This window comes from Apostichopus japonicus, chromosome 4, assembly GCF_037975245.1.
Source record: "Apostichopus japonicus isolate 1M-3 chromosome 4, ASM3797524v1, whole genome shotgun sequence".
Taxonomy (NCBI): Eukaryota; Metazoa; Echinodermata; class Holothuroidea; order Aspidochirotida; family Stichopodidae; genus Apostichopus; species Apostichopus japonicus.
In genome coordinates this window covers 4846472-4873653 of record NC_092564.1, presented here as the reverse complement: position 1 = coordinate 4873653, position 27182 = coordinate 4846472, and the positions used below count along the sequence as shown (strand labels likewise).

General features: G+C 36.5%; 1 protein-coding gene across 3 annotated transcripts; it reads right to left on the bottom strand.

The window, feature by feature from the left end:
• Nucleotides 1–6326: 6326 nt before the first annotated feature.
• LOC139966228 (uncharacterized) lies at nucleotides 6327–25335 on the bottom strand. 3 transcript variants are annotated; one of them, XM_071969049.1, is made up of 10 exons: nucleotides 25182–25335; nucleotides 23895–24036; nucleotides 22975–23064; nucleotides 22404–22553; nucleotides 21683–21814; nucleotides 20782–20883; nucleotides 19551–19652; nucleotides 18539–18679; nucleotides 16097–16234; nucleotides 6327–7889 (listed from the first exon to the last, which is right to left on the bottom strand). In XM_071969049.1, exons 2-10 carry the CDS (start codon nucleotides 23902–23904, stop codon nucleotides 7309–7311), a joined length of 1446 nt encoding a protein of 481 aa, XP_071825150.1. In that variant the 5' UTR covers nucleotides 23905–24036; nucleotides 25182–25335; the 3' UTR covers nucleotides 6327–7308. The 3 variants fall into 3 exon arrangements, with proteins under 3 accessions (XP_071825150.1, XP_071825152.1, XP_071825153.1); XM_071969051.1 differs by having other exon boundaries at nucleotides 25199–25327; XM_071969052.1 differs by having other exon boundaries at nucleotides 25257–25305.
• Nucleotides 25336–27182: the final 1847 nt, after the last annotated feature.

Genomic DNA, 27182 nt, shown 5'->3' with positions numbered 1-27182 from the left:
GACGAATAATAATAATTTAGTAATGCAACCGATATGCAAACAGACATGCTCTGGGCCCTAAAGTTAACTCATTAATATGAACGTTGGTGTATACAGTTCTTCTGCACTGTATTTGAGACGAGACTGAAACCGTTTTTGGAAACATTATTAAATATTTATGTAAATGTATATCAAGCATTATGTGAATGAACTTTGAGAAATATTGTCGTGAAACAAAACAGACAAGTTGTCGTGCTACTTAAGTTCTCAATATACAATATAATGCTTTATTAATGACAGCAATCAATGACAAATCTTAGTTTTAAACATGATATTTGTCTGTAGCATGATCATAATTGTATCCCTTTATCTTTCCCTATATTCAAACAGTGTTTTCAACACGCCAGCCAGTTATTAACTTCATAATTTGATTCGTCGAGGCCTATTACACAGAAATTTTCATTGACTTAATCTCAGCTACCAGGGTCGGAACAGAAAAGCTGATGCCATCAGTTCGGATTTAGAATTGGTCGATCAATTAAGCAGCATCTTTTAATTTTATAGTAAAAGCTTTATAAAGGAATCGAAATAAGACCAACTTTTATTTGTCTTCATGCACTAAGGCATAGCAATACAAACTTTCTGACTTAAGTCACCATTTCAAAGCGATAGTCTAGTGGCAGAGATAACATGTGTATATATACTGACGAGAAAATTATTCCACGCTGTTGGTCGAACATGTCATCGCCTGGACTTATCTCTAACTTTAATATGTTTATAGTAGATGTTGTCCAAAAAGCTTCACTTATATACGTTATTACAATTTCTGCCTGTCGATTTTTCCTTTTTATAGTCATACACTTGTAATGTTTCCTTATCTGCCAATGTTTTCGTTCGAATTTCACCAAAGCCTGTTTTATAATCTGCCAATAAATAGCTGTATAGAAGAATGAATACAATTTGTATAGCTTTAAGTTGTCATGGTGATATCATTCACTCAACTGTTGCCAGATGCATTTGCCAATTATCACCACATTTATAAATTCATGTCTTCATGATACAAAATACTACTACAATATATAACATGTATTATGCGTTGTGTGATCTAAGCAAAAGTTTTGAAAGGGGATTAAAAACTTACGTTGCTGTTAAAATTACAATCAAAAGACTGATTGTCTCTTTCCCAAAACCCGCGAAAGAGTAACCGACAATATAAAGTTCGTTAAAGTACCATGACCTTTTTCGTGATGTTGTAAAGTCCATCACCATTAATATTTACTTTTAGACTACAGTACAGGTACAGGTAGACCTGTACAACAATTGCTTTAAATTGCTCAAAGTATATCAATGATTTTATCCCATTTAGACCAATTAAACATGCCATCTTCTGCATTGATCACCAAAGCAACATTTAGTTAACTTACATCCAATAGACCATATAGATATGTTGTCTATATGATGTAAAAGAACCGGAAACGTGAAACGTTAGCCCGACCTATCCAACTCCGCCCCCCATCCCTCCATGTCCCCTATCCAACTCCGCCCCCATCCCTCCCTGTCCCCTATCCAACTCCACCCCCTCCCCATCACCCCCTGTCCCCTATCCAACCATAAATTTGACACACGTGAACACTGAACCATCGAGCATTAACGGCAGTTGGTTAAGATATGTAATATTTGATTAAATATATAGGTGGTACTATGTTATTTCAAACATGTGCGTAAGGAATAACATGTATTAATGCTCAAACATATACACTACAAATACGGAATGAAGAACCTGTAATTATTCCATCGATGACCGAAACTACATCTGAGCATTAAGTTTTAGTCGTCATCTCAATTTTCGGGGCGAAAGACCATCACGCGTACGCGTGTTTGATTTGCACAATAAAATGTATACCTATATACCGATATACATTAAACAAACCACTAGCGCAATTGTTTGTCCGAATCGATACGTAACTTTTCAGAGAAATGTAACGCAAGGAAAAAGGAAGCTTATGAATTTGGTCTATTGGTCAGGTTGGTTATAGTTATTTCTATAGGCCAATGTCGTTCACTTGACCATATTTGCTCATCTTATTAGTGACGGAATATTGGACAATAATTCAATCTAGACACGATCACGTTTGGAGTTAACTGGTAAACACGTCAGACTAAAAGTAACCATGGAAACGTAACAACGTGGTACACAATTACACATGTGGGGACTGAGATATAAATTACCACATTGGATCAGTGACCCAAACAAGGGGTCTTGAAACGAGCGGTGCATTTGGCGCCTCCATTTTCGCGACCGAGAGGTATAATCGAAGAAGTCGACACCTAAACCTGGCAACAGGTTCGGCACCTTGGACCCAACTTGGGTCTGTTTTCCTGTAGGTCAGTCCTGGCCAATGTAAGTTACATAACACTAGGACAAAGCAACAATGGAATATTGAGCAAGCACTATCTGTAAAAGATCTCAACATTTGGAGACCAGTTGTTCAAACCATGCAATCCAAACAGATTACAGAGCTTGCTTAATTGCTGTTAATTGTTTAATTGTCTGCAGAGCTAAGTAGCATTGTTACAAAGACAATCCTCAATGAGACAGTTTGAGAACAGTCTACTCAATCAAAAAGTGATGGTTTTAGGTAATTTTGACCTCTGACCTTCTTCGACTCAGCAGAGACGGCTTTCGATGAACGACTTCGCACTGTCCAATATAATGTTATGGTTTAAACATCCAAAGCGGATATGACAACCCCATTGGTTTACCTTGCACCGTCTTCTATACACTCACACCCCAACCCCTCCCCCACCAACCCCCCCCCCCTCCCCAGTCATCCTGTTTGTTCATTTTCAAATCGACTTTTCTTCCGAAGATCCATGTAAGGATCAAACATGATCTGTTAGTAATAACATGCTATGTGAAAGGCTAAAATATAAAGTTTGGCAAGGTTAGCGTCATGACTATCACATGTCTGGATTTCTATATATATAGATCTTTTAAATCCAAGAAAGTGAAATAAAGGAAAGAGAAATTGAAAACAATTAGCTGTAGTTGTGCAGTTGTGACGTCACACCTGTTTACTTCAAGTTTACTTATAATGGAAGAAGTTGTAGTTGTGTGATTATGATGTCACACCTGTTACTTCAATTATTATAATAATGAAAGAAGTTGTAGTTGTGCGGTTACGACGTCACATCTGTTTACTTCAAGTTTACTGTTAATGTAAGAAGTTGTAGTTGTGCAGTTATGACGTCACACCTGTTTACTTCAAGTTTACTTATATTAGAAACTGAACATTTTCAACTATCCATATCTTGAGAACGCAATGAAGGAATTGCTGACAATTTTTCACCAGGGTATCATGATATTACCATTTTCATGACAATGAGCTTTAGTTTGCCATAAATATTGTAGGAAAGTCCGCTACTGTTTTTGTAAGTAAATATGAAGAAAAAACCCCATCATGATTGATGTTATTTCCGTGAAATGTTTGGAAGACTAATTTGAGGCATAAATATTAAAATATAAAATTCATGCAGTTGTCTTCTTTCACTCGATGAATAAATGAAAAATAACGAATCATTTGATCTGTAATTATCTGCAAACGTTTCCATAAGTAACACGTCATCACAGGCAGGTACTGTAAACTATATTGGTACAACGTACATAAGGTTTGCAAGTTCGGGATAGTTTTAGACTTCTCTATACTACGATCAAAACATTTGCTCGCGCATGCGCCCGATTAATACTTTGAACTGATCGTATGTTGACTAACACGGGACATTGTTTTTGTCTGCTGAAGTTTTTTACCTCGCTTGTTCTCTTCGAACGGGCAACATTTTTGTATAATAATAAATGCAATAATGAATTCAGGGTAACAGATCGGTGTGTTTGTGTTTATATGGAAGGCATAATGAGCCTCTTTTAAACCAAACGCCTGATTTACCAAGACTATATTCTCAGAAGATATCATATATATCCTACGCTTAAATAAGAAAACAGACAACAACAAAAAAGTACAACAGATGAAAAGAAAGCATATATGGTGTCTATTATTTTTTCCTTGTTAGTTTAATTACATTCCTTGTGCTGAATACAAGTTGAGATATACTATGGCAAGATTTTATTACAAAAATACCTCTAAAGCTCCTAATAGGGCAAGTATTGTGAAAGCTTTAAACACAAAAACCCACATCCTTGATTTAAAAAAAAACAAATGATATGAAAGAATACTGAACAAAATGAGAAAGGGATCGAGAGGGAAAAACAAACAAAACAAAGATCACTTGCATCCCTTCGGATAAGTATCACGAAGCATAACTTGTTTCAGACCTCTAATAATAACTAAAATAGAATACAGAATGTACATAATAAAAAAGGCTTTTATTCAATTTTCTACACGCTGGATCAAGATAAGTAAAAAGAAAAGGAAAAAAAAAAAAGATTTTAAATTATTAGCTTCATCCAACCCGATTTTCTAATTTTTTTTATAGCTATTCGTGACAATATTTAGCTCCTGTCCAGTATAAAAACCTCTGCACCATCACAATGTTCAGTCCATGGTTTCAAACATACTTTTAGATCTTTCCCCAATAACAAACACCTCCCATCACCCCCCCCCTCCCCTGTCTCCCGACTCCCTAACTAAACCTGAACTCCATATTTTCCACTCTTCCTTTCGGACACATGTATCATCCAAATCTGCTACAATCCAACAACCCTTTCCAAATCTTTTCCAGCTCCACATTCATAATTGATCACTATTTCCAGTCAAATATTTGCTGAGCAGTGCATTTTCAACTTTTTGATTTATAAATTCAGCATCTTTCGAGGGAGGGGGGGAGGGGGGAGGGGGTGGTGTCCCAACAGTTGTTGCATACTGGTTTATATTTGTAATCTATCGTTAACTGTATACATTGTACTGCAGTCTATTACGTACATACATACATACATTATAACCCCCCCCCCCCCCAATGAGAACAGCAACAGTCAGAATATGAACACACACGAAAAATACTAACTTTTTGGCATATTTTTCAAGCTGAATAAAACCTTTCTTAGTAAACCCACCTCTGAATTGTGGTTTATATAACATGAAACTATCCTTTAAAGGAAGCAAAAAATACAAGAACAAACATTTGGTTCCAGACTGGGCGGTAATGAGTTACGCACCGGGCAGTGATAAAGCTAGCAGATTACGTAAAGATCATTAGTGCTACAGCCTGAATCTGCCTCTTTCTACACCCCTCCCCCCTAAATCCCCAGCCCTCTGTTCACGCCTGGCAGTTGTGAAGCATTATGTCAACGACTACAGCACATGACCGGCTCAAACAAACAACAATACAAACACACACAACAATACAAACAAACAACAAGAGAAACAAACAACAATACAAACAAACAACAAAGCAAACAAACAACAATGCAAACAAACAACAATACAAACAAACAACAATGCAAACAAACAACAATGCAAACAAACAACAATGCAAACAAACAACAATGCAAACAAACAACAATACAAACAAACAACAATGCAAACAAACAACAATGCAAACAAACAACAATACAAACAAACAACAATACAAACAAACAACAAGAGAAACAAACAACAAGAGAAACAAACAACAAGAGGGGGAAGAGAGTGGAACTGTAGATCTACCCAAACTGAGATAATTCATAACCAACTTGTTTGAAATACCAGTTAACAGACGCCATTATGGACCCCCACACACCCCCCTCCACCCATTTGACCTGTCTTGTACGACCTTCTATCAAAATATTACCTATTTCTCTCAACCCATTTTGCCCTATCAACCTTGCCGCAAGTCCACTGACATAACTATCATTCAACATTAACTCGTCCATGCTTTGCACACATTGCTACCCAGTATATAATTCATCTCACCTAACCAGCTAACAACACCCACCCACCCCCCCCCCCTTCCCCCTCTCCTACATGTCATTGACCCATTAACTACTTCTCCATCACCCTGCTCACTCCATGTCACCAATTCATTACCTATCCCCCCAACCCACTAGCCTGCCTACATTGTCATCAATCCATTACCTATACTTTCTCCTATTATCCTGACCACTTTATCGTCAATCCATTACTTAACCCCCTCCCATCTTCATAGTCTGCCCACTATGTCCTCCATCAATTACTTAATCCCCATTCACCCCTCCCCCACTTGTACCCCCACCTTGTCATCAATCCATCCAATGACCCCCCCCCCCTCACATCCACTAGTCTGCCCACCCCTGTGAACTCTGTCATTAGTCCTTGTCTGAGCAAAATGTTGTTTGCCAGCTAAAACTTTCGTCTGGGAGAACTTGTTTGTGAGCCCCCCCCCCCCCCCCCCGGACTACCTCTAGCCGGAACATCTGAAAAGGTTATTCTTTGGTAAAAGGCATACACAATCCATTATACTGTTATTGACATTGCTACAGCAAAATAATGTAAGTTACAGGAAGAAAATTCTTGTCAGGTTGGTTAAATTGGAGGATAATAATGATAATAATAACAATAATGTACATTAAGGAACAGTAGCATGTATTTAAAAAAAAAAAGTTAATAAAATAAAAATATGTATATAAATAAACAAAAAGAAATACAAAATTCTAAAGGGTTTGGAAAAAAATGACATACAAGTAGTAAAGGCTATAACCAACATTTTATATCACAATATTGTTGCCTAAAACTATTTCTATTTGCTTTATTTGTTTTTACCATGGACATACTAATTAGCATAAATCATACTGATACATTTCCTATGTGTCATGTTTTTGGCTTCATAATTGTTTAACTGACCGTGATAACCAATCCAGTCATTTTGACTCTCTGCACAATAATCCCACCCCCCCCTTTTCATAGAGGTCAGTATTTTTTTTATTTTTTTTATTTTTACTTTTAACTCAAAACTAGCTTAAAACTGAGAAAAAATGAAAATAAAAAATCCAAAGGTTCTTATGAATTTGAGAAGATGATTTTTAATTTATGAATAAAACTATAGACTATGTTATTGTTATTATTTTTTTTCTATTGTTTATATAATCAGAAGTACACAAATGGATACTGTCTGTACTATCTCAGAGCCCCTCTCCCACCCCCCCCGCCCTTCTTGTTCCCCCTCCTAGCAATGTGCATTCTTCGGTGGACAAAGTGCTAAACATGGAAACCTTGTATGACTGCAATACTGGTCGAATACTCGCTACATAATGGCACCCTACAGCCTCCATACCGTGTGGTACCCTAACGGACCACACTTGGCCCATACTGGCCGCTCACGTGGTAGTTCCGGTTGAAAAAGTCTTTAAAAAGCAAAAAGTTATAGACAGGAAACTTCCTTCTTCATAAGCTCTCTCAAGTGGAATGCTTCGTGCTTTTTCAGGTCTTTGGTCTGAAGGAATGTCCTGGTACAGAAGCGGCACTTGAAGGGCTTAAAGCCCACGTGAATGCGTTCGTGCCGTCGGCAGGTGCCGCTCTGAGTGAATCCCTTGCCGCAGATCTGACACTTGTAGGGTCTGACCCCCTCGTGGCCGTGCTCGTGGGTCCTTAACCGGTGTTTGGAGACGAAGACCTTCTCGCAGTAACGACACTTGAACTCCTCGGCCTGTTGGAGCTTCTCGCCGTGGTGGCCCTCCACGTGCTTCTTGAAGTGACCCTTGTGGGTGAAGATCCGCTTGCACGTCGGGCAGACGAACGTTACGTTTCGGGACGAGGCGTTCTTGAGGGCAGCCTTCTCCGAGTTAGCTAGAGAGGATCCCTTCTGCAGGATGGGACTAGTGAACCTCGGCTGCGGAAGCAAGAAGGAGTGGTTGCTGGCGGTCGGGAAATTCGATGGATTCAGACTCTGTTGGAGCAGTTTCAATTTATTCAGCATAGATGTTTGGTAACTCAAGGATGCATCTGTAAGAAATCATAAAACAACAATTGAGTTATAGTTTATACTTTTCCCTTTCTTTTTTTTGCTCCAGGAAACAAATTTAACATTATAATATAAGAATAATCATAATAATATTATGTATCATGGTACATAATTAGGTTATCACCTAGGTAAGAGGTCCACCTCTGTGATGCCATTGGTAACCCTGTTATCAACAGCCCCTAACTACAATTACACTTGAACAATCAAGAGAGTAAACTCAACCACACAGACTGACAAGTAAAAGAGTGCAAATGTTGTTTAAGCAGCCCGGTTAATGTATTTGCATTGATTCCCCCATTCGTGTGTTTCCATAATATAATTACATACAACAAAGTTACAACATTAATGAAATGAAGTTACGCAGTGATATGTTGTCGAGTGTTCCAACGTGATTGGATGCACTGATGGGAACCTCTCAGTGTTCAGTGAACAGTGTTCCAAGTGATTGGATGCACTGATGGGAACCTCCCAGTGTTCAGTGAACAGTGTTCCAACGTGATTGGATGCACTGATGGGAACCTCCCAGTGTTCAGTGAACAGTGTTCCAACGTGATTGGATGCACTGATGGGAACCTCTCAGTGTTCAGTGAACAACCATTCCCTGTAAATAGTTAAATTTGTCAATACTGGATCGTAGTAATACTGTTTCTGTTGGTCACATGATATGTTGTCAAGTATTAACACGGAACTAAAGGATGCACCGATGGAACGCAGAGAAGTTCTTGACACTGTGACTCAAATCTACTAAGCGATTGCCTTCAAATTTGTTATCATTTATTTATCTTAAAATTAATTTAATTTTTTTTATTTATCCATCATTAATATGTCTTTAAATTCATATCTAAAATTGAGTTGCAGAAGAACATTGACAAACTAAGAAAGATAAAAAAAACAACTATTTTGTAGGGAATTTAAGCTTTACCAGTTCATCTAGAAAAATGAACTAAACCTCAAAATTTGGGCTATTTAGTTGCTAAAATGCCAGTAGATTTTGTCACTCAAAAAAAAGAAAAAAAAAAAGCACTCATGATTTTCAGATAGTAGACATTAAGAATCTTAAACACAGGGTAAGTTGGATTTAACTTTAACAAACCTCGGTCAAAGAAGCTGCATGATTTTTAAGTCCTGTATTACGCCGCCTATTACCTATTGCCTATTGGGCTGTTTTCAGAAAGCGACTAACACTGAATCATATGTGTTTTCTAATTCAGGAAAATGCCAGTGAAAACTTGATTTTTTTTATCCCGAAGCAATGGATCCCGAAGCAAATTGATCACATACCTAAAATTATAGCATACTGTTTATTCTTCTGATGCAATATTTCTCTGATAATAAAACAAATTGCTTATCTCTAAGTGACTACATCTATTCCTTCTTTTTATTTCCTTACGTATCTGATATAGATCTATTACCACGGTCTAAGACTGTCATGACAGAAATTGACTAAAGATTAAAAAAGAAGACCTATTTTTTCTTTCTTCGTCAATTACTCTCTTACTGAAGATCAGCTCCCAGCTTCTGTACATTGAAGTTGCAATGTCTTCTTTGCGAAGATCGCGACAGAAACGCGTTCCGGTACGACAGTTAACGTTACCGACAAGTTTCAAGTGCTATTAATTTTGCAGGTTTCTTTGTTAAACATCTTTCCTAACGATATCATTGTATGTATTCTTCCATTTAGCGTCATGCATTAGTTCACACGCACATTACAAAGACATTGGATTTTCACATGCTCTTGAATAAGTAAACAATATTGAAGGACACAGGAATAAATTTGAAGAAGAATGCTACTAAAAGCTATTCAACAAAGAAACTACTGTACTGTACCCTACAACTGACAGCAACAAATTATACAAGCTTATTGATAACTGGATAGCTGCGACACAAAGGGACACAACGACACAAAAGGACACAACGGCTTGTACGTGTGACTCCCACAATGATACAGCAACCTTATAATATAACAATAAAATAAATATATACCATATATTAAAATGCTGTTATCATGAAATAAAACATGCTCAAGAGCACTGTACAAAAGAACCAATACCTGGAATATAAAATTACCAAACTTAAGAAAACCTCAAAGTAATCACAATGTCAGCAATAAAAGTATAAAATGATATAAGACAACTTGGTCAAGGTCATAAACCACAATAAAGAACCAAAAAATATGAATATACATAAATATGGGCACAGTTATGTGAATAAAACAACGAATAAGATTAATGCCCATGGATACTCAAGCCTAAAAACCTTGAATGTCAATAATAATGGTGAAAGGAGGAGAATGAAAGTATCACACTGAAGATGAATTAATGTCCTTGACACGAAAGGAAAAGAAACAAAAAAATAAGAATGTCAGCCAGAACATGTAACAATGAGTCAATGACAGACTATAATGGAGGAAATTTCATGCTAGATTTGAAATTGGTTTTCTTCTTCTCAAAATGTTGGATATTATTGCTGAGGAAGAAAAGGGGGGGGAAGGGGAACAAATACAGAGCACCACAACCTTTAGTTACAGTACCTAATAAAAATCCCGGAAGTTGGGTCGATAATTTTTTTTCATATGTGTTGCTAAATCATTGCTGATGAATCCACAATAGCATACAACCCTTCTGCAGCTAAATATGATGAAAAGTTCAAATTATGTGAATTTTTTTTTTTAAATGAATCAAATTCCATTTTCACCAGGAGAATTTTAATTGTACAATTTCTGCACTTTAATCATCATAAAACAAAACAAAATAAAGGATGCAAACCGATCAATTTTGATGGGAAAGTTCATCATCACTAAACGTTTTTAACAGTTCAGTTTGTTGCAACTGGTCACTAACTTTTAAAAATCCCACCAAATATTTTGCAAAACAAGATTTTAATTGATAAAATTAAACCACCTCTCTTGATATTTTTGATATAATTTTAATTAATTGCTTGAAGGACACTTGACTTAAGTCAACGTGATGGGCTATATCATTATAGGATTTCAATATCGAATAAAATAAACAACTATATATACCAAAGCTACACTACAATGTTTAGTGTGCTGTGCCGTCACTTAGACACCAGTGTACAAAGTGGTCTCCCATGCCCTTCAAAGACATCTCTTATAGCAATGACACCAATTTGCGCAAGTTTGCTTCTTCCTGTTCACAGAATCTTTTCAAATATTAATAATAAATAATCAGCCAGTTACTTTTTATCAATACACTAATCTCTAGTGTAGATCAAAAGTCTGTCAGATATTAGGAGAACAACTTTTGATTAATAATAATAATCAGTACAACTGGATTATCTATCTAATACAATAAGTACAATACTATAAACGTGAAGTTTTCTATCCCAAGGATTAATTTTTTTGTGCTGAATTTGTACGTCGTCATTGTTCTTTGCCCACATTGAAAATTCCGATTTGTACCATTGTGCCTTTTAATTTTATTCATGCACACTATCAGTTCTACTCGATCTCCATTCCCCTTCCCTCCCTCCTCCCCCCCCCCAAGAAAAAAAATCCAAGCCTAAATAAGGACATCAACCTGTCTGAAAAGGGCTTGAAAATTCAGGCGCGTCACCAGGAATTTGCCAAGGGAGGGGCGAAACTGTAGATTCGGCATTGCAAACTATCTAAGCGTAGCGCCACCATGGGTTGGCGCGAAGCGTACAAGCAAATTTTGGCTGAAAATGCCTCCCAGATCGCTGGAAATGGCACTTCCCAGGCCTTGTAAGTTGCATCTTAGCATTTTCTCTTTTGAAAATACTAGCAATATCATAAAAACATTTAAAAACAATATAAAAAATATGCTCAAGAGGGGGGGCGGCTGCCCCCTTCGCCCCCCCCTTGGCTACGCGCCTGTTTGAAATGTTTCGTCTTGACATTTCCTTTGAGAGAACTTAGAGAAACTGGCAACAGTGAGCAAAGTAATGCTTTTAAGAACAAAAAACCATTTTGTATTCTATTTCTTGTTTTAAGAAAGACCCATCACACGAAATCAGTACTTGTAGATTGAGATGTGTAAATAGCTCTCACCTACCATGCACTATAACTTAAAACCACAATTAAAGCCGACCACCTCCGATGCACTTATCGGCTCTTTCAGGTTTTCTTCCACATATTAGTCAATGTTTTAACACAGGGATGCACTTTCACAGATTAAACATTAAAACAACAAGTGTATTTGTTTAGTGTGCATGCATTTAAGTTTATAAGGCTTATTAGGACTAGAATTTCACAATCAGTCTCTAACTGATCTTCTTAGATTAAACTACATTTCACTTGACTGATACAATTCTTGCTAGGGGTATATTTTCTAGAATTTAGAAATTTTGCTTCTAAGGGTACAAGGAATACTGTATGTTCATGTAAAGAAGAAACCCATTACTCAACAACACATACATGTATACTGTACTGTACGCCTATGCATGAACGAAATATTCAGCAAAAAGTTTGAAATCATCTGATATATTTTCATTTCAATCGACTCCGAAGAAGGAAAAACCTTGTCTTTGCTTCTTATGCAAATGAGGCTAAGCTTAGCTATAGTGTAAGTCTTGTATGCTTATGCTATAAATGCTTGTATGCAACATATAAAGATATTAATAAATAACTGACCTTAAAACACACAAGATCTAATTAACATTCTAAACATAACAGAACTTACCATAACATAAATATGTTTGAAGAGAATTTTCTAAAACAATCATCAAATAAACATCTAATTAATTAAAAGTACCATGATATTATCGGGAATAGGAAATCACGTCTGATTTTTACTTGATTTTTTCCCGAATTCCTACGCAATGCTCCTGTCGGGATGCACAGACCGATATACAGACAAAGACGAACGTAATTAATTAATTAAGAGCAAGACTGATTACCGATGGAGTTTGGATCCAACACAGTATGTATGACTGTGTGTTCACATATCTGTATTTTAATTACAGACTTTGAAAGTATACAGTAGCAGCCTGCATTGGTTGTGTTCCCATGGGAGGGTATCGAATAAACATGGCTGACATTTAGTTTTCTGATGTCATAGTCTAACAAAAATGGAAATTCTGTCTTCTTTTCCATACGACTGTGATGGCTTTCAAGATAAACCACCTCGCTCATACCGTACATACATGTGAATTGTCTGGTTAAATTAATGATGACGTCGTTTCGTCAGCAAAAGGGCTATTTGTTTACCGAAGTATCATCCATTTTATTTATATAGATGATAAATAAATCTAAAGAAAAACTGGTTCTGACTTCCAACGTTAACACACAGCACCTAAATATGAGATAAAGTAGCATCCATTTTTGACAAAATTTGCAATATATACATCATTAACACTTTAATCTGAGAAAAAAAAAAAAGATTTTTTTTTTGGCAGTCTTTTCTTTCTTTGTAAATAGCTCAACGATTCACGTAGAAGACATTACAGACCATTTTACAGAAGAATCTGTTTCCTACATGGGAAAACATTAATAGTCTGCAAAATAATAATATCGGAAGGTAGGATATAAGATTGATATACATGTAGGTAAAGTGTAGCAGGAAACATCAATAGCATTTTCTAAATTGCATCATTTACACTCCTTTTGATGTGCACAACTATAATGCAGCAACATCGTTGCACATTATTTGAATCTTTGGTGTTTTTTATTGCCCTGAATAAAAAAAAATTGTGACCTTGAGGTGTCGACTGCCTCCTAGTACATCTATGTTATACATGTTAAAAATAGCATTATTTACCGAGAGATCTAAAAGGGTCTGTCGGGCAATTTTATTCTTGAGTGATTTATCATCTTGGCTCATCTCTTCTTTAACACTTGAATGTAATATGTATCTTTGTCTATCCTGCAAATGTCACATGACTCACATCGTACGAGACCAAAATATTTATTTATAAAATCGAACATAAATCATCATTTTAGTACTTTTCCATGAGATTCACCATGAAAGTATCCAGTGTAATGTTTCAAACAATGTTTTTAAATTTTTCGTAAAAATAATAGTATGATAAGGTTTAATAAGAAACGATCAAGACTTTGTAAAATCATTCTATTAATTATGGAACGGTTCAATGAGGTACAGTACTTTGGTAGTAAATCCCTGGTGTCTATCTAATGAAACATGTTCACAAATGATGATTTTTGGGAAAAGCAAAGGAAATTGGTTTATTTCTACATTTAAATAGACATCAAATTACTGTTAATGTCAGTGTTACGTGTGATGACACGAAAAATTTGCCAACTTTCAACTTGCTCAGGTCTCTGATATTTAATCTAGTTCAGCGACATCTTTGAGTTCAATGTTTCATTGAAAGCATGTCCTACATTTGATTAAATAGTTTGATGGTCATCATCAAACCTTAGTTTTGGATGACAGTTTCGTCAATAACAGGTATATATGCTAAATCCCAAATTATACCACTTATTAAATTCTTCTAGGCAACTTTTAGACTTTGACGTTGCAATTGCTTCACAGTAATCTTTCATTCACTTTGACAGCTTCTGACAACTAAAACTAGATGCAACATCTCACAAAATTTATTTGAGAATTTTGAAAACACATATAAGTCTAAAAATGGTTGGTGAAGAAACCAGTTCTGCTTTCTCTCCCAGAAGTTAAAAACAGGTCAAGCTGGGAATACAAGTCTTGTAACGACAACCCAATCACAAGATGTAATTTCCAAATCACATGATGTAATTCTCCAATCACATGATGTCATTTGCCAATCACATGATGTCATTTGCCAATCACATGATGTCCACATGAACAATTGAACTAAATGAGTTTGTATACTTCATGAAACATACGGTCTATATGTGTCAAACCTAACAAAAGATTAAAAATGAGACTACACACAAAAAAAGAAGAGAAAAAATGAAAAGATTATCAACGCTGGCAACCTTCTGCTCTAATTCTTGCATCTGAATTAGGCCAGGCTCAATTACAGCTGCTATCAAGTATTATGTACTTTCTTTAACATTTTGAAGTGAGTGATATTTTATGAAGAAAAACACGTTTTCAAGTGAATTGCTGAGAGTGATGATATCATTCACTCTATTGATGGCAGATACATTCACAAAAATGTCATCAAATCTGACCCCAAAAAATTTACTTGGAATTAAAGACAACTTCAGTCATTGTGTCTGGCAAGCGATGATTTCAAGACACCGAAGAACACTCCAATATTTACAGAATTGTATCAAATGAATCAGAATTCATATTTGGATAAAATCGGTCAGAGTGTTTCGCTAGTGGTTTGCTGAGTGACTTCCTTCGATTGCATTGCTTTACTTCGAAACCGCTGACAATTTTTTTTTCTAAATAAGGTGGGATTCACACCCCTATAAAGAAATGGAACTTGACTCAAATAGGTCGAGATGTGAAAGATTGTCAATCGTGCAAACAGGGAAATCAAGAAGTCAACTTTCAAGTAACTTCAAGTCCAGAGAGTCAAACTGACAGATGTATTTGTTGTAGAGACAGGTTTATATTGAAGAAAGTCTACAGGAAAACATGGAAATATCTCAGCTGAGCAAAACGATCACAAGTTATCAAACCTCTGCAATATGGATGAATAATTTATGGATCCCATCAATTGACCACAAGGGTATTTTAATTGCATTGTAAAGATGACTGCAGAATATCCACAATAACTATGACAGGCATAACATAGAGTTCGTGCTGTGCACCAGTGTTTTTTTTTTGGGGGGGGGAGGGGGTTGCTATGAGTCACATTAATGTTTACTGTCATCTGGGTGTGTTACATTCAATAAGTAAGAACAGACACTGGTCAAGTTCCTACTGTCAGGAACCATACTCTTTGCATAAAAACTACCACATTTTGGTTTAAACTTGTGTGGAGGGTAAAGGTCAGTAATTTACATAACATTGCCCTGCCTATACTAGGGATGAGCCTGGGGTAAAAAAAAAATCATGGAACTTTGCAAAAATTGCAGTATAGGCTCCAGTTTGCATATGCTATAGTGTGTTAGGATAATAATTTTTGTCCCGAGGTAGAAAAGAAATCACGGATATTCTGCGAATTCGCGGAAAGCTCATGCCTGCTATACACTCCTGCTACCACACTACAGCAACCTAGAATGAAAGGACCAAAGCAACGAGGTACACAGACATAGCTCCTGCTGAACAGGTTAATATATCTGTGATATGTTACTGTATGTAAAACTTACCATGGGGTACCCCCATCTTGGCTATCTGAGGTAAGAGTTGCCTTGGTGAAGGATAGCCTAAAGGCATCAGTCCACCTGGAAGTCTCACATCTAAACTTGATGTCACACAGACTGGAGGCTGCAGTCTGACCCCTGACCCTGTATTCAAAGAGATCAATACAAACTAAGGATTTAGTTCTCACAAACTGATACCAGGGTTAACAGGATAACTGGGTCTATAGCAAATGACTGTTTTTCATATGTTTTTAGGGAAAAGAGTGGGGTTGGGAGGAGAAGCAGTAAGGGAGATTTCTCTTAAATTGAATCCTCTGGGAGGACCATCCATATCAGAATCAATGTTCCTCAACACCTTTGTACTTATTACATAACCAGCAGCCCTTAGTTGCAAACAGGTACTAATGTACAACACTTGTCTAGTATGTATATTGTACTTTAAACTACGGCTTGACAACTCTGTATGTTAGTATGCCACCAATGGAGTAAAGCCAATGTTCCTTCTTGTTTCTTAAGGTGCTTACATTTCATTTCTACCATTATTATGTCTCGGTGAACTTCCCCCTCCCTGCCACCCCCCCTCCCTCCCCCGCCACAAAAATACAAAAGATCTATTTTGGCAGCTAACCAGAAGTTAAGACTTTCTGACATATTTTGACATGTGCAAATACATTTAATTACGCACATGATAAAATAAAAACCTTTACGCCTGACTTAGACATTCATTATCAAGTGTCTGTGTGTACAGTGGCAGATTCATGCAAGCTACAGCTAACAAGTAAGTATAATCAATAATATATTACAACAGGCTTCATTTCAGATGCATTGTTTCCCTGCATAACTGTTCTATAAATAGCTGATTAGATACCCCACACCCCTCCATGCTTGCATGGCTTACATGTAATATGTAGGTCTGATGTGAGATTAAAATCTTGATGACTTTGATGGATTTAATATAAGAGGACTAAGAGAGGAAAAGAGGGTTAACAAAATTGTTTTATCTACTGCAAACAGCCTGCGTAGGCATAATTTAGAGGGCCTGATGCTTTGATCCTAGCAGGATAACACACAAAGTACGAATAAATGAATAGTGATTGAGATGTCAATCCTAGCAGGGTAAAAACAAACAGTACAAATAAAATAACAGTGAAATGTAATTGAAACAAATTTTATCTACTGCTAACAGCATGTCTGGGTTAAAGTAAGAGGCCTGATGTTTCCATCCTAGCAGGATAATACACAAAGTACGAATAAATGAATAGTGATTGAGATTTCAATCTTAGCAGGGTAATTAAAAAATATTGAAAGGAAAATGACAGTCAACTGTTTACTAAGTAATCTATGAAAAGTTTATATTTTATAATCAAGTTTACATATCAAAACTTTCTTGCCTGTTTCATAACAAATATTTCAATTTTCACACAAAAGTAGTTGTGAATTTGGTGAGGCTTATCTGTGATATCATAACGGTTCAATGGTAGGATAGAAGGTTTGAAACTTTACGGAATGTTTCCGTTTTAGCGCCAGTGAACACAAAGCAATAGTCAAAGGTCTTCATTATGGATACACTAAGGCATTTTCTACATCAAATCAGTTTCAATCAGAATACCAAGTAATTTTCCATCATTTCCCTGAAGGTCTTTGTGGATTGTTCGACCACAATTTTTATAAATGTTTTCATCATTGTAGGGTATGTTAACTGCCGATACAGCCTCACTATAGGTTTTGGCTTAAATATTACACACTTACAGTTGACATCCAGTGTACCAATTGACAAAGTAGGAACGTTCCGGAGACATTACATCGAGACTGGCCGTTCAGTACTAGTGTGACTTGGCCATGTTTTAAAAGACAAGTTTATGTGTAGAATTACACTACCAAAGATGTTGTTCTCCATGTGGCTTGATCAAGACTTAAACACAGTCCTATACCTCCAATTCCACCGAGGACACGTCTGAAAACACCATTTTATTAATTGCAATGGAAGGAAATGACACAATTTTGCAAGCTACATTGGTAAAACCGAGAGAAAGATACTATTCAAGAGAAGGGACCTAAGACAGGCTAGCCACGAAAGTGAAAGTAGTCCTAGGCCTAAAAGTCGTAAACAAAACAGAGAGTTTTGATTGGCGCATGATCTGTTGGATCTGTTTCAAATTTTGATTGAAGTTTGTAGAATCTACGAACTCGTTAATAAATCAGGAGAATTTTTATTCAGCTCAAAATGTTTAACGACAGATAACTCAATATACATAATGGATATTAAAATTGTATAGAAAGGTGTCATTTCCACTGAACTTTTAGTGCAGTAAAGCTGGAAAGGTTGACGTTTAAATTTGGCAAACAAGTACTGAGACTTTAACAGATGAACCGTGGCAACAGTTGTTAGAGAGCTTGATTTTTCTATCCCAACAGGACAATACAAATACTGTAAGAGTGAGGTCATACCCATCATAGTCGGGATGCAGTTACTGTTGGATCTTGACGGGGAAATCAACCTTGTTCCCTCTATCCTGCTGTTGCTGGTTACTCTATCCAGACTCAGAGAGGCAGACCCAATATTTTCTTCTACATCCTTGTCAAAAGCATCTGCATCCATCACAAAAAAAATATATATATAACATTTTAAAAATGTGCCCCAAAACAAGAGACAATACAATATCTCCCAACAGAATTAGGTGTGTGGAAGCTAGGGTTGAGCAATAACTAGGCAAATTTTACAATTTACATAATTTTGACATTTTCTAGAGAAAGCTACAGAGAGGTTAGTTAGAGAAAGGTTCTTATATTATATTGACATCTTTATCTCAAACATCAGTGATTTATGTCTAGACATGGATACATTGCACTGTCATGAACAAAAGTCAATATTTCGCATAAATTCTTATTTGAAATGCTTTGATAGTTTTAAAGTGCTGCGAGTGAAACGCACTTTACAACATATGCTTGTCCTCTTCTACTAAAAGAATCTGTGCAGACGAAAAGGTTTCAGTATAGAATATTGCAAATCAAAACATGGCGACATTCATGGTTCTGTTTCACATCTCACTACAACTACCAAGAGGGCACAAGCTGGGACTTTTCCCCAAGTTGAATCATTCCTTGGTCGGAAAGGAATCAATGCAAAGTGACCCTTTCTATGAAAAGAATGAAATTATTCTACAAGACAGAGGAGGTCACTTATGTCCATGACAAGTTTCACTTTTTATTCCATATAATGAGGTAACAAGTGATATATTTTTGTTTTCATTTTTCGCATGTTTGAATACAGATATCATAAGTGTTTGGAATATGAAATGTTGAAAACTGGGTATAATAATTTAGTGTTCAAAGTTTTTGCAGCAGTCTCAAAAGGTTCTGAATTTTTATAAACTTCTATGGAATTGCAGGTAACTCTAAACACCCATGCAGGTAACTCTAAACACTGATGCAGGCACCTATCTATTATGATATGGCTTACCATCTTCATCCATCTCCAGGTTTAATTGTGAGTCCTCAGCATTAGGAAGATCAGAAACGCTCTCCAAGTTATCTTCATCCACTCGCTCCGTCTTTATTGTCACTGAAAACATTTTTGACAGAATATTTAATTACAATAAAAAAATAAGAATATTTAGTTCTAAAACTGATAAGACCATTGATAGCAAGTTTTCATCCACGACAGACTAAGGTTACACGAAAAGATGCTGCAATTCACACAGTTTTAATTGTTTGTCTTTAGGTTGCCTAGACACTTGGCAAATTTTGGATGTCCCCCCCCCCCAAAAAAAAAAAATAGTGAGGATTAGGTTAAAGCTAAGACTGAGCATGCACTTTATAAATGAAACAAACTGGTTTGTCCTATGTAGCAACTTCCAATGTTTGGTTTGACAATCTTTCAAGAGACCTAATTAGTCTAAGAAGATGGGGACTTTCACAAAATTGAAACCCAGTGAATTTCCTTTCCATATGAGAAATATGTAGGACAGGAAAATACTGGAAAGGAAACAAATGTGCTCTTCAACTTAGAGCAAAGTTTAATATATGAAAACAATTTTAAGTCATTAATGAAAAATTTTCCTCGTAAATAATTAATTTCAAAAGAAAGGGCTGTCATGCTTCTTAAAATATTGATCCCTCATTTATGTAAATAGATGTTATCTTTGGTGGATACACCCCATCAAACTTGATTATGTAGATCAAAAACACAGTTTCACATTAACACTGTACAAGTGTATGCGATATTTTAAGTCAATGTCACCTTCTAAATTACCACAATGCCCCACACCTAGGAAATATGATAACGAAAACTTGCTCTAAAACGTGTCATTTGCTGTGAATGATCCGCTTGACACCACATGTTCTAGGACATAAGTCAACTTGAAATTATTTGCCTTGCCTGGGATAGGCTAGTTATCTCTTTCAGAAGATTTTGTGAACCTTATAAGTAGTTCCCTTAAAAATGCAAGCAACTTTTTCTTGTCAGTTTCATCTACGATATTTCTTTGAACATCTACACCCCTAGGCATCATCAGATAAACAGCCATAGTGATCATCTTATGAACAAAACTTTGAAGGGTGAAATCAAAACAGTTGTGCTGCTACTTCAATGTTGCATAACTATGGACAAGAACACCTCACAACTATGTTGCAACACAGCTCAAAGTGTTTGTGATCATTCCAATAAATGGTAAACTATGGAAAACACAAACCAGGGATGATGCTGGTGTTAGCCATCTCCTGGCTTTGGGAGGCATTACTGTCATCATGTTGTGAATACTCTGTTTCGTCCTCCCAAGCACGCTCTGCCGCATCTGAAAAGAGAGTTTAATATGTCAGGTAGACCACGCACTTTGTCAAGATATTGGTAAGTTAAACCTTGCTTGTGGTAAGTAACCCTAGTGCTCACAACTTTGAATATTAGCAATTTTGATGGTACGTTTGCTTTATCCTAAATAGTGAAATTATGTAATCACAGTCTCTGGGCAAACACTGCTTTTACAGTTTGTATCAGTGTAGCAACTTTGACTAATATTCATAGCATTTTATTCTGCAATACCAGATAACCTCGTTTCTAGGTTGAAGAAAGAGACCTGCTGAGCCTGATCACTTATCATCAATAACTGATAATTCTTCCATAAGTTGAAGGATACAAACCTGCAGTGATTACCCGATCAAGTATCCTCAATAATAAATAAGTTTTGCCTGAGGTTGAAGTATAGAAACCCTTATTGATTACCCACACCTGATCAATTATCATCTGTGCCTGATCAATTATTATCAATAACTGATAATTCTTCCATAAATTGAAGGATAGAAACCTGTAGTGAGTGGCTGATCAATTATTGTCGATACCAGAAAAATGATTCCCTAGGTGGATATATAGCAACCTGTAGTGACTTCCCAAGTTTGAACAATTCTCATCACAATGATGAATTTACTTTATGAGTACAGACAAACCACATGACAGAATACAGGCTCAACTTAATAAGATAGTTGAGACAATAACCTTGATCACTAGTAATGACAGATTACGGGCTAAACTTAATAAGCTCGTTAAGACAATAACCTTGATCACTAGTAATAACTAATTAAGCTAGTTAAGACAATAACCTTGATCACTAGTATGAGCATCTTTGGAAATCCAATTGTCCTCCCAATTGTCATCTTCTTCCAATCTGTTTGTGTCTCCTTGTGATGAAATATCTGACACATTCTCCGAGTAGCCAGTCAAGTAAACGCTATCTGTAATGTGAAATTAGTGTAATTAGGATGAAAAAAAATATAAAAAATTTCCGATAGATTGATGGGTTTCCCAACATGGCAACTTGATAGAAATTCTCTCTGTTGTCAACATTTTAAGCAGTTACTGGCAAAATAACCACTTGACTCATAAGGTGGAATTTGAGCTTGAAAAGTGCAGAAGGGGAGATAAGGAGGTGGGAAGGGGTGCAATCCTAATTTAGCCACATCATCTATTGGGGAAATTGCTGGTTTACTGTCCTCTAAAATCAAGAGAGAGTATAATTTGTTTTCTTCAGAGAAATGCTCACAACCTACACCACCTGTTTAAATCAAAGCAGATGCCAAGCGAATGCCAGTAAACGCTTCATCCAAGCTTTTATATGGCAAATGACAAAGCAGAAAAAAAGATATAAGAAATCATACAGAATTTATCTACTAACACAAACAATGAGTTTTAGGGGGTTTCCATTCCTTGTGCAATATTAACACAAAGAAAAAAAGATCAGAGTAAACAATAGATAGTTAACTGACTGAATACTTGACATATCCCACATCTAACATTCAACACAGTTTGACAAAGTACACTCACTTTTCCCCCGGACTGAAAATGTAAGTTTCTCGCCCTGGGTCAGCCTCATGTCAAGATGCTGCTGAAGGAGTACTCCCGTCAGGGTACACAGAAGGTACTCAGATTGTTGAACTTGAAGGAATACCAATGACTTGCTCTTTTCATTGTCTCCTGCAAGCAGAAAAGTTCAAATTGCCAGTTGAAAAGGAAAATACAGACGTGAAGCAGTCCTTGACTGCGTAAATCTTGGTAACAAAAAATGTATAGAGACATGAGATGTAACAGAGATAAGAAAACTACTTTTGACAGGAGCATGCAGATATATTTGCTGCATACAAAGTCAGTTATCCAAGGGACAACCAGCAAATGGTTTACTCTCAGTAAAACTGCTCAGCGGCAACTTCCATTATACAAACATCTTGTTGGACAACTGCAAAAAAGTCCAGGTTGTCCAAGACACAACCATGCAGCAAGCTTGATTTGCAATCACTCCTGAAAGGCTTCTGTATATTCCAAGAGGATCTAATGGGAGTTCATTTAATACAAAAGTGGAAAGAAATGCAAGAAGGTTTCTTGGAATGACTTTACATACCACTATCCCATGATTCCATAGCAGCCATGGTGAGATGAATGTCCTGACTGACATTTTCACAGTGAATTTTTCCTGGCTCTAGCCTTACACCTGGAAGATCAAGAGAGTGATATAGTCAAGATGAGAACATAGACATTGTCACAAGCTAACTGATTAGACACAGTATAAAAGAAACAGTATGTGTAATGACGTACTATTGTAGAAACACAAAACATGAAATTTCTTGAACACCCATAAACCTTCAAAAAGAGAAGATTGTTTAGCACTTGAGCTTGAGCAAAACAGAAGCAGTCTATCACATGGGGTACTCAATAATGTGTAAGTATAATCAATTTTGTGTTTATATTAACAACAGCAGGGTGTGCCAAATGAACACTTGTGACTGTTTGGGAGGATAGGCTTGACAGATTTTTGAGGGATATCAAAGACCACACTTGCTCTCTCAGCCCACTGCGATTGATTGTAGTATTAGAGCACACTAGTCATTTTTTCTTTAAAGAACTTCCACGACAATGCAACAGCAATACTAGTTTGCTAGTACCGTATTTCTAGTACTTAGTAGAAGACTATACTGCAAAGTACTGTATGAAGCATATGATCCCAAAATATGATTTCTACTTTACATGAAAAAAACAAGAATAAATCATAAGATTACAAACTTGACCCTGGTTCCTATCAAGTGGCTCTTGGTTCTAACTAAATGCATAGTATCTAGGTTGTCATTTCTCACAGAAAGTGGGCGATTGTCCCAGAATCTTTAATTTAAGTCACGGCAACGGCATCTGCGAGAGGCTCTCAACACTTCTTGAGCAGTAATAGAAATTTACTACATCAATTATCAAGTACATCATCCATACAGATATATTCACAAACTCTGCAATGTTAAATAATCCAACATATGATAAAATCACCACACTTACCCCAAATCATATTGTCTTATGACACACTCAGTTATCTGTACTGTTGTGTACCCAATCAGGAGATATTCCAGTATGACAAAAATCTTCCTTTGCGTGTCGGAGAACACTTCCTTCGATTTTCCACTAAGAAAACGATGGTTACCTGTGGGACAAGAATTTTGAGAGGCTTAAACTTAACTTCAGGTCTGTGCTATGCAAAATTGGAAAATAAAAGTTACAAAGCTTTTCTTGATCAACTATTGAATAAAAAGCAACTTAAAAAAAGATTCCAGTATACATATCAATGCATTGGCACCTGTCAAACTCACAATGCAGGAGCAAAGTGTCTCTAGACACCCATTTTCATTACAGGACTCTTCTAAACCATGACCTTGACACACTGTTGAAATACAGTATATTGTTTTAACGCCTCTTTGGGTTGTACTTGCATTCTATGTTACTAACAGGTCATAGGAAGTGCTGAGAACTGGTGCCAGAAGTCAAAATAAGAATGTATAACACAGCACCAAAGATCTACTGTGGAGCTTAAGGCCCAAACTTCAAAAACAACAGAAACGTCAAACAAAAGAGAAGCTACATATAGAACAAAGTGTAACAAATGATCTCTCTAATGGGAGCATTTTCTAGCATATATACTGTAAATGTCAATTTTCTAGCATATGTTTAGTACTATGCCAAACTGTACTTTAATAAAAGGTACACCTAACCCATTTGTATACTAGTATACCATTTCAGTTCACATGACCACTCACTTAGCATAACACAATAAAATGAATCAGCCAGAACCATGTTTCCTCAGTCAAGCTAAAAAGCCTATAACTAATTAGTTTTACACTTAACCTAGGTTGGCCTAACTAAGGACCTAGTCTTGACATGAGGCTTGAACTTGAAATTAATGTATCAACTGACTTAATACATTTGATAATATAACTGAGTGATACAGGCCAAGGACCCTCTAGCCTGTTGATCAACTCTGTGACGCAATACCAATTTGGTCCTTGAAACTTGAAAGCTATCGAATAGCCATTTATTCACACAAATAATTAGACAGCCAAATCAACAGCACTGTCAACATCACAGGGCCACTCATGGACTCTCAAACTAAAAGTAGCATTAGGCCAGTTCTAACATTCGGACCACATTACAGTTAGGCCTATATTGTATTAACACATGTTTAGTACAGTATCCTAACATGTACAGTAACAGGTAGGCTTATGGAAGTGAAATTTTGAATTAGTCGAACATTCGGTCTAAAAGAAACGGATCGGTTGTTTCAAAAGTTCTTACGCTTTTGTTATTAATACCCAGAGGTTTGTGATAGGTCTTTGAATCTGTAAGCTCAGAAGTTTTCAATAGAGTAACCTTTTGTTCAGGACAAATTCTTTGTTTTGCGTTTTCGAAGGAGTGCACATAGAAGTAAATTGTTGTCGAACACAATATGTATAGTTTAAAAGTAGTAATTGCACGAAACTTTGGGAGTACATTGATGTTATAAGCACTAATATCGATGTAGTGGGACAATGACTGCGGTGAACATGCAAATACTGTCATACTTTAATCATATATAATTGTAATATTTAGTTCAGTTCGATGTACTTGAACGAACAATCAAAAAAGGAAAAAGTGTAAATAGGCGATAAATAGATGATTTTGAAGAAAAATTTAAAACCTGCCCCACAACAAAAGACACATATATGATAATCGGAAACCAAATTTTGTTTGATGCATTTCATTTCTAAGACGCGGATACAGGAGAAAAATGCATGAAATGGAAAAAAGGACTGTGGCGCAAAACTTAAAAAAATTCATTCCTATACTGTACATTCATGTGAAAGAAAGGGTAGCGGATTAACTTGTCAACGTGACGTTGCTAAACATACTGCAAATTCTACACGATCGATAAGACTCGTCCCATTTGAATATACCGTAGTTCATCGCAGCGGCTCTGCCAAGTACAGGAATTATAGTTGCCAAGTACAGGAAAAAAAATGACCACCCATCCACAGATGCTGGAGGTACAGTAGGTAAGCTAAATGGCTACTATCAAAATTAAACGTACAGTCAGTAAACCAAAACGGGAACCGTGAGCTATTTAAGACCCATTTGTTTTATGATTTTTATTGAAAAAATATACTTTTCATTAGTTCTTAAAGTTCTCCTTTGATACCGGCCCTATCATAACTGGTATTCAAAGGATATGTTGTCCTAAATAGAGAAAATATGAGAGTGCCATACATGCCGTCCTTAATTTAGAGGTCTCAGTGTAAACTTATCGCAAAAATAGTGTGACACTTCTTTTAATGTAACAGTCACAAATTCATATGCACTTGTATTGACTTTTCGTCAGTTGTCATACTAAGGTGAAGGCGTGCATGGTGTATCGGTTACTATAGTGTCCGCTCGACATTCATTATACGTTTTTAGCTGTTCTTGACCTATTCAAAATTGCCTCCTTGCAGTATTGTTCAGCTCTTACTTGCAATGGTTTCATGCAACTTCGTTAACCATTAGGATCGTGAGCTGCACCGACTGCAGTGATAATGAACGCCCAAACGTTTGAAAGCTGAAACTAGACATCCAATTTGAACTCTTTACCAGAGTCTTAAAATTCAATGATAAGTTTTGTTCAAGATATTCCATGCAACTTATTGTAACAAGGAATCAGTATGGGTAGGGGAACATTTAGGAGGTGCAAAAACGCACCTGTACCAATGACATCACACTAGAAAATTAGGGACACCTATGGTCACATGCACCGTCCACGAGGCTCGTCTCGTCCGGCACATACTGCGTCATGCTTTCCCGACTGAGGGTGTATGCAGTGGAATTAGTGGCAAGCAAATCATGATTGGTGGAGGCAACCCGCCCCACCCCCCCCCCCCAATGGTACCGTCACTGAAACCCACCTGTCATATTTGTAGTGCCATATGTGAGATAATTCCCTATATTTACCTTATACCTTTGACCTCTCATAACTTGATCGGAAATATAATGGAATACAGATCTGAAAATTACCCACTGGCATGTAATAATATAATCAGCCGTTAAAATAACGACGATTAAGCGACCACGAGTGTGGGACAAGCCCACAAGGAGTTATGGATTACAACTTTCACGTCGAGTGGATTCCATTTCAACATTTTAACTCAAATTAGGAATCTTTTCAATTTAGTAAGTCATTTCAGATTGGGAAACCGTAGATAGTTCTTCAATGAATAATCCATATGATACTTAATTTTCGAAAAATACACTTTTGAATCTTTTGTTGTTGATTAAAACGGTGTCCAT

Bases quoted from the DNA above. Each gene is read 5' to 3' on its own strand.
- LOC139966228 (XM_071969049.1), bottom strand. The intron at 22,554-22,974 runs GTATGTAAAGTC...TTCTGCTTGCAG, and splicing joins TATGGAATCATGGGATAGTG to GAGACAATGAAAAGAGCAAG. The intron at 21,815-22,403 runs GTGAGTGTACTT...TTCACATTACAG, and splicing joins ATTTTCAGTCCGGGGGAAAA to ATAGCGTTTACTTGACTGGC.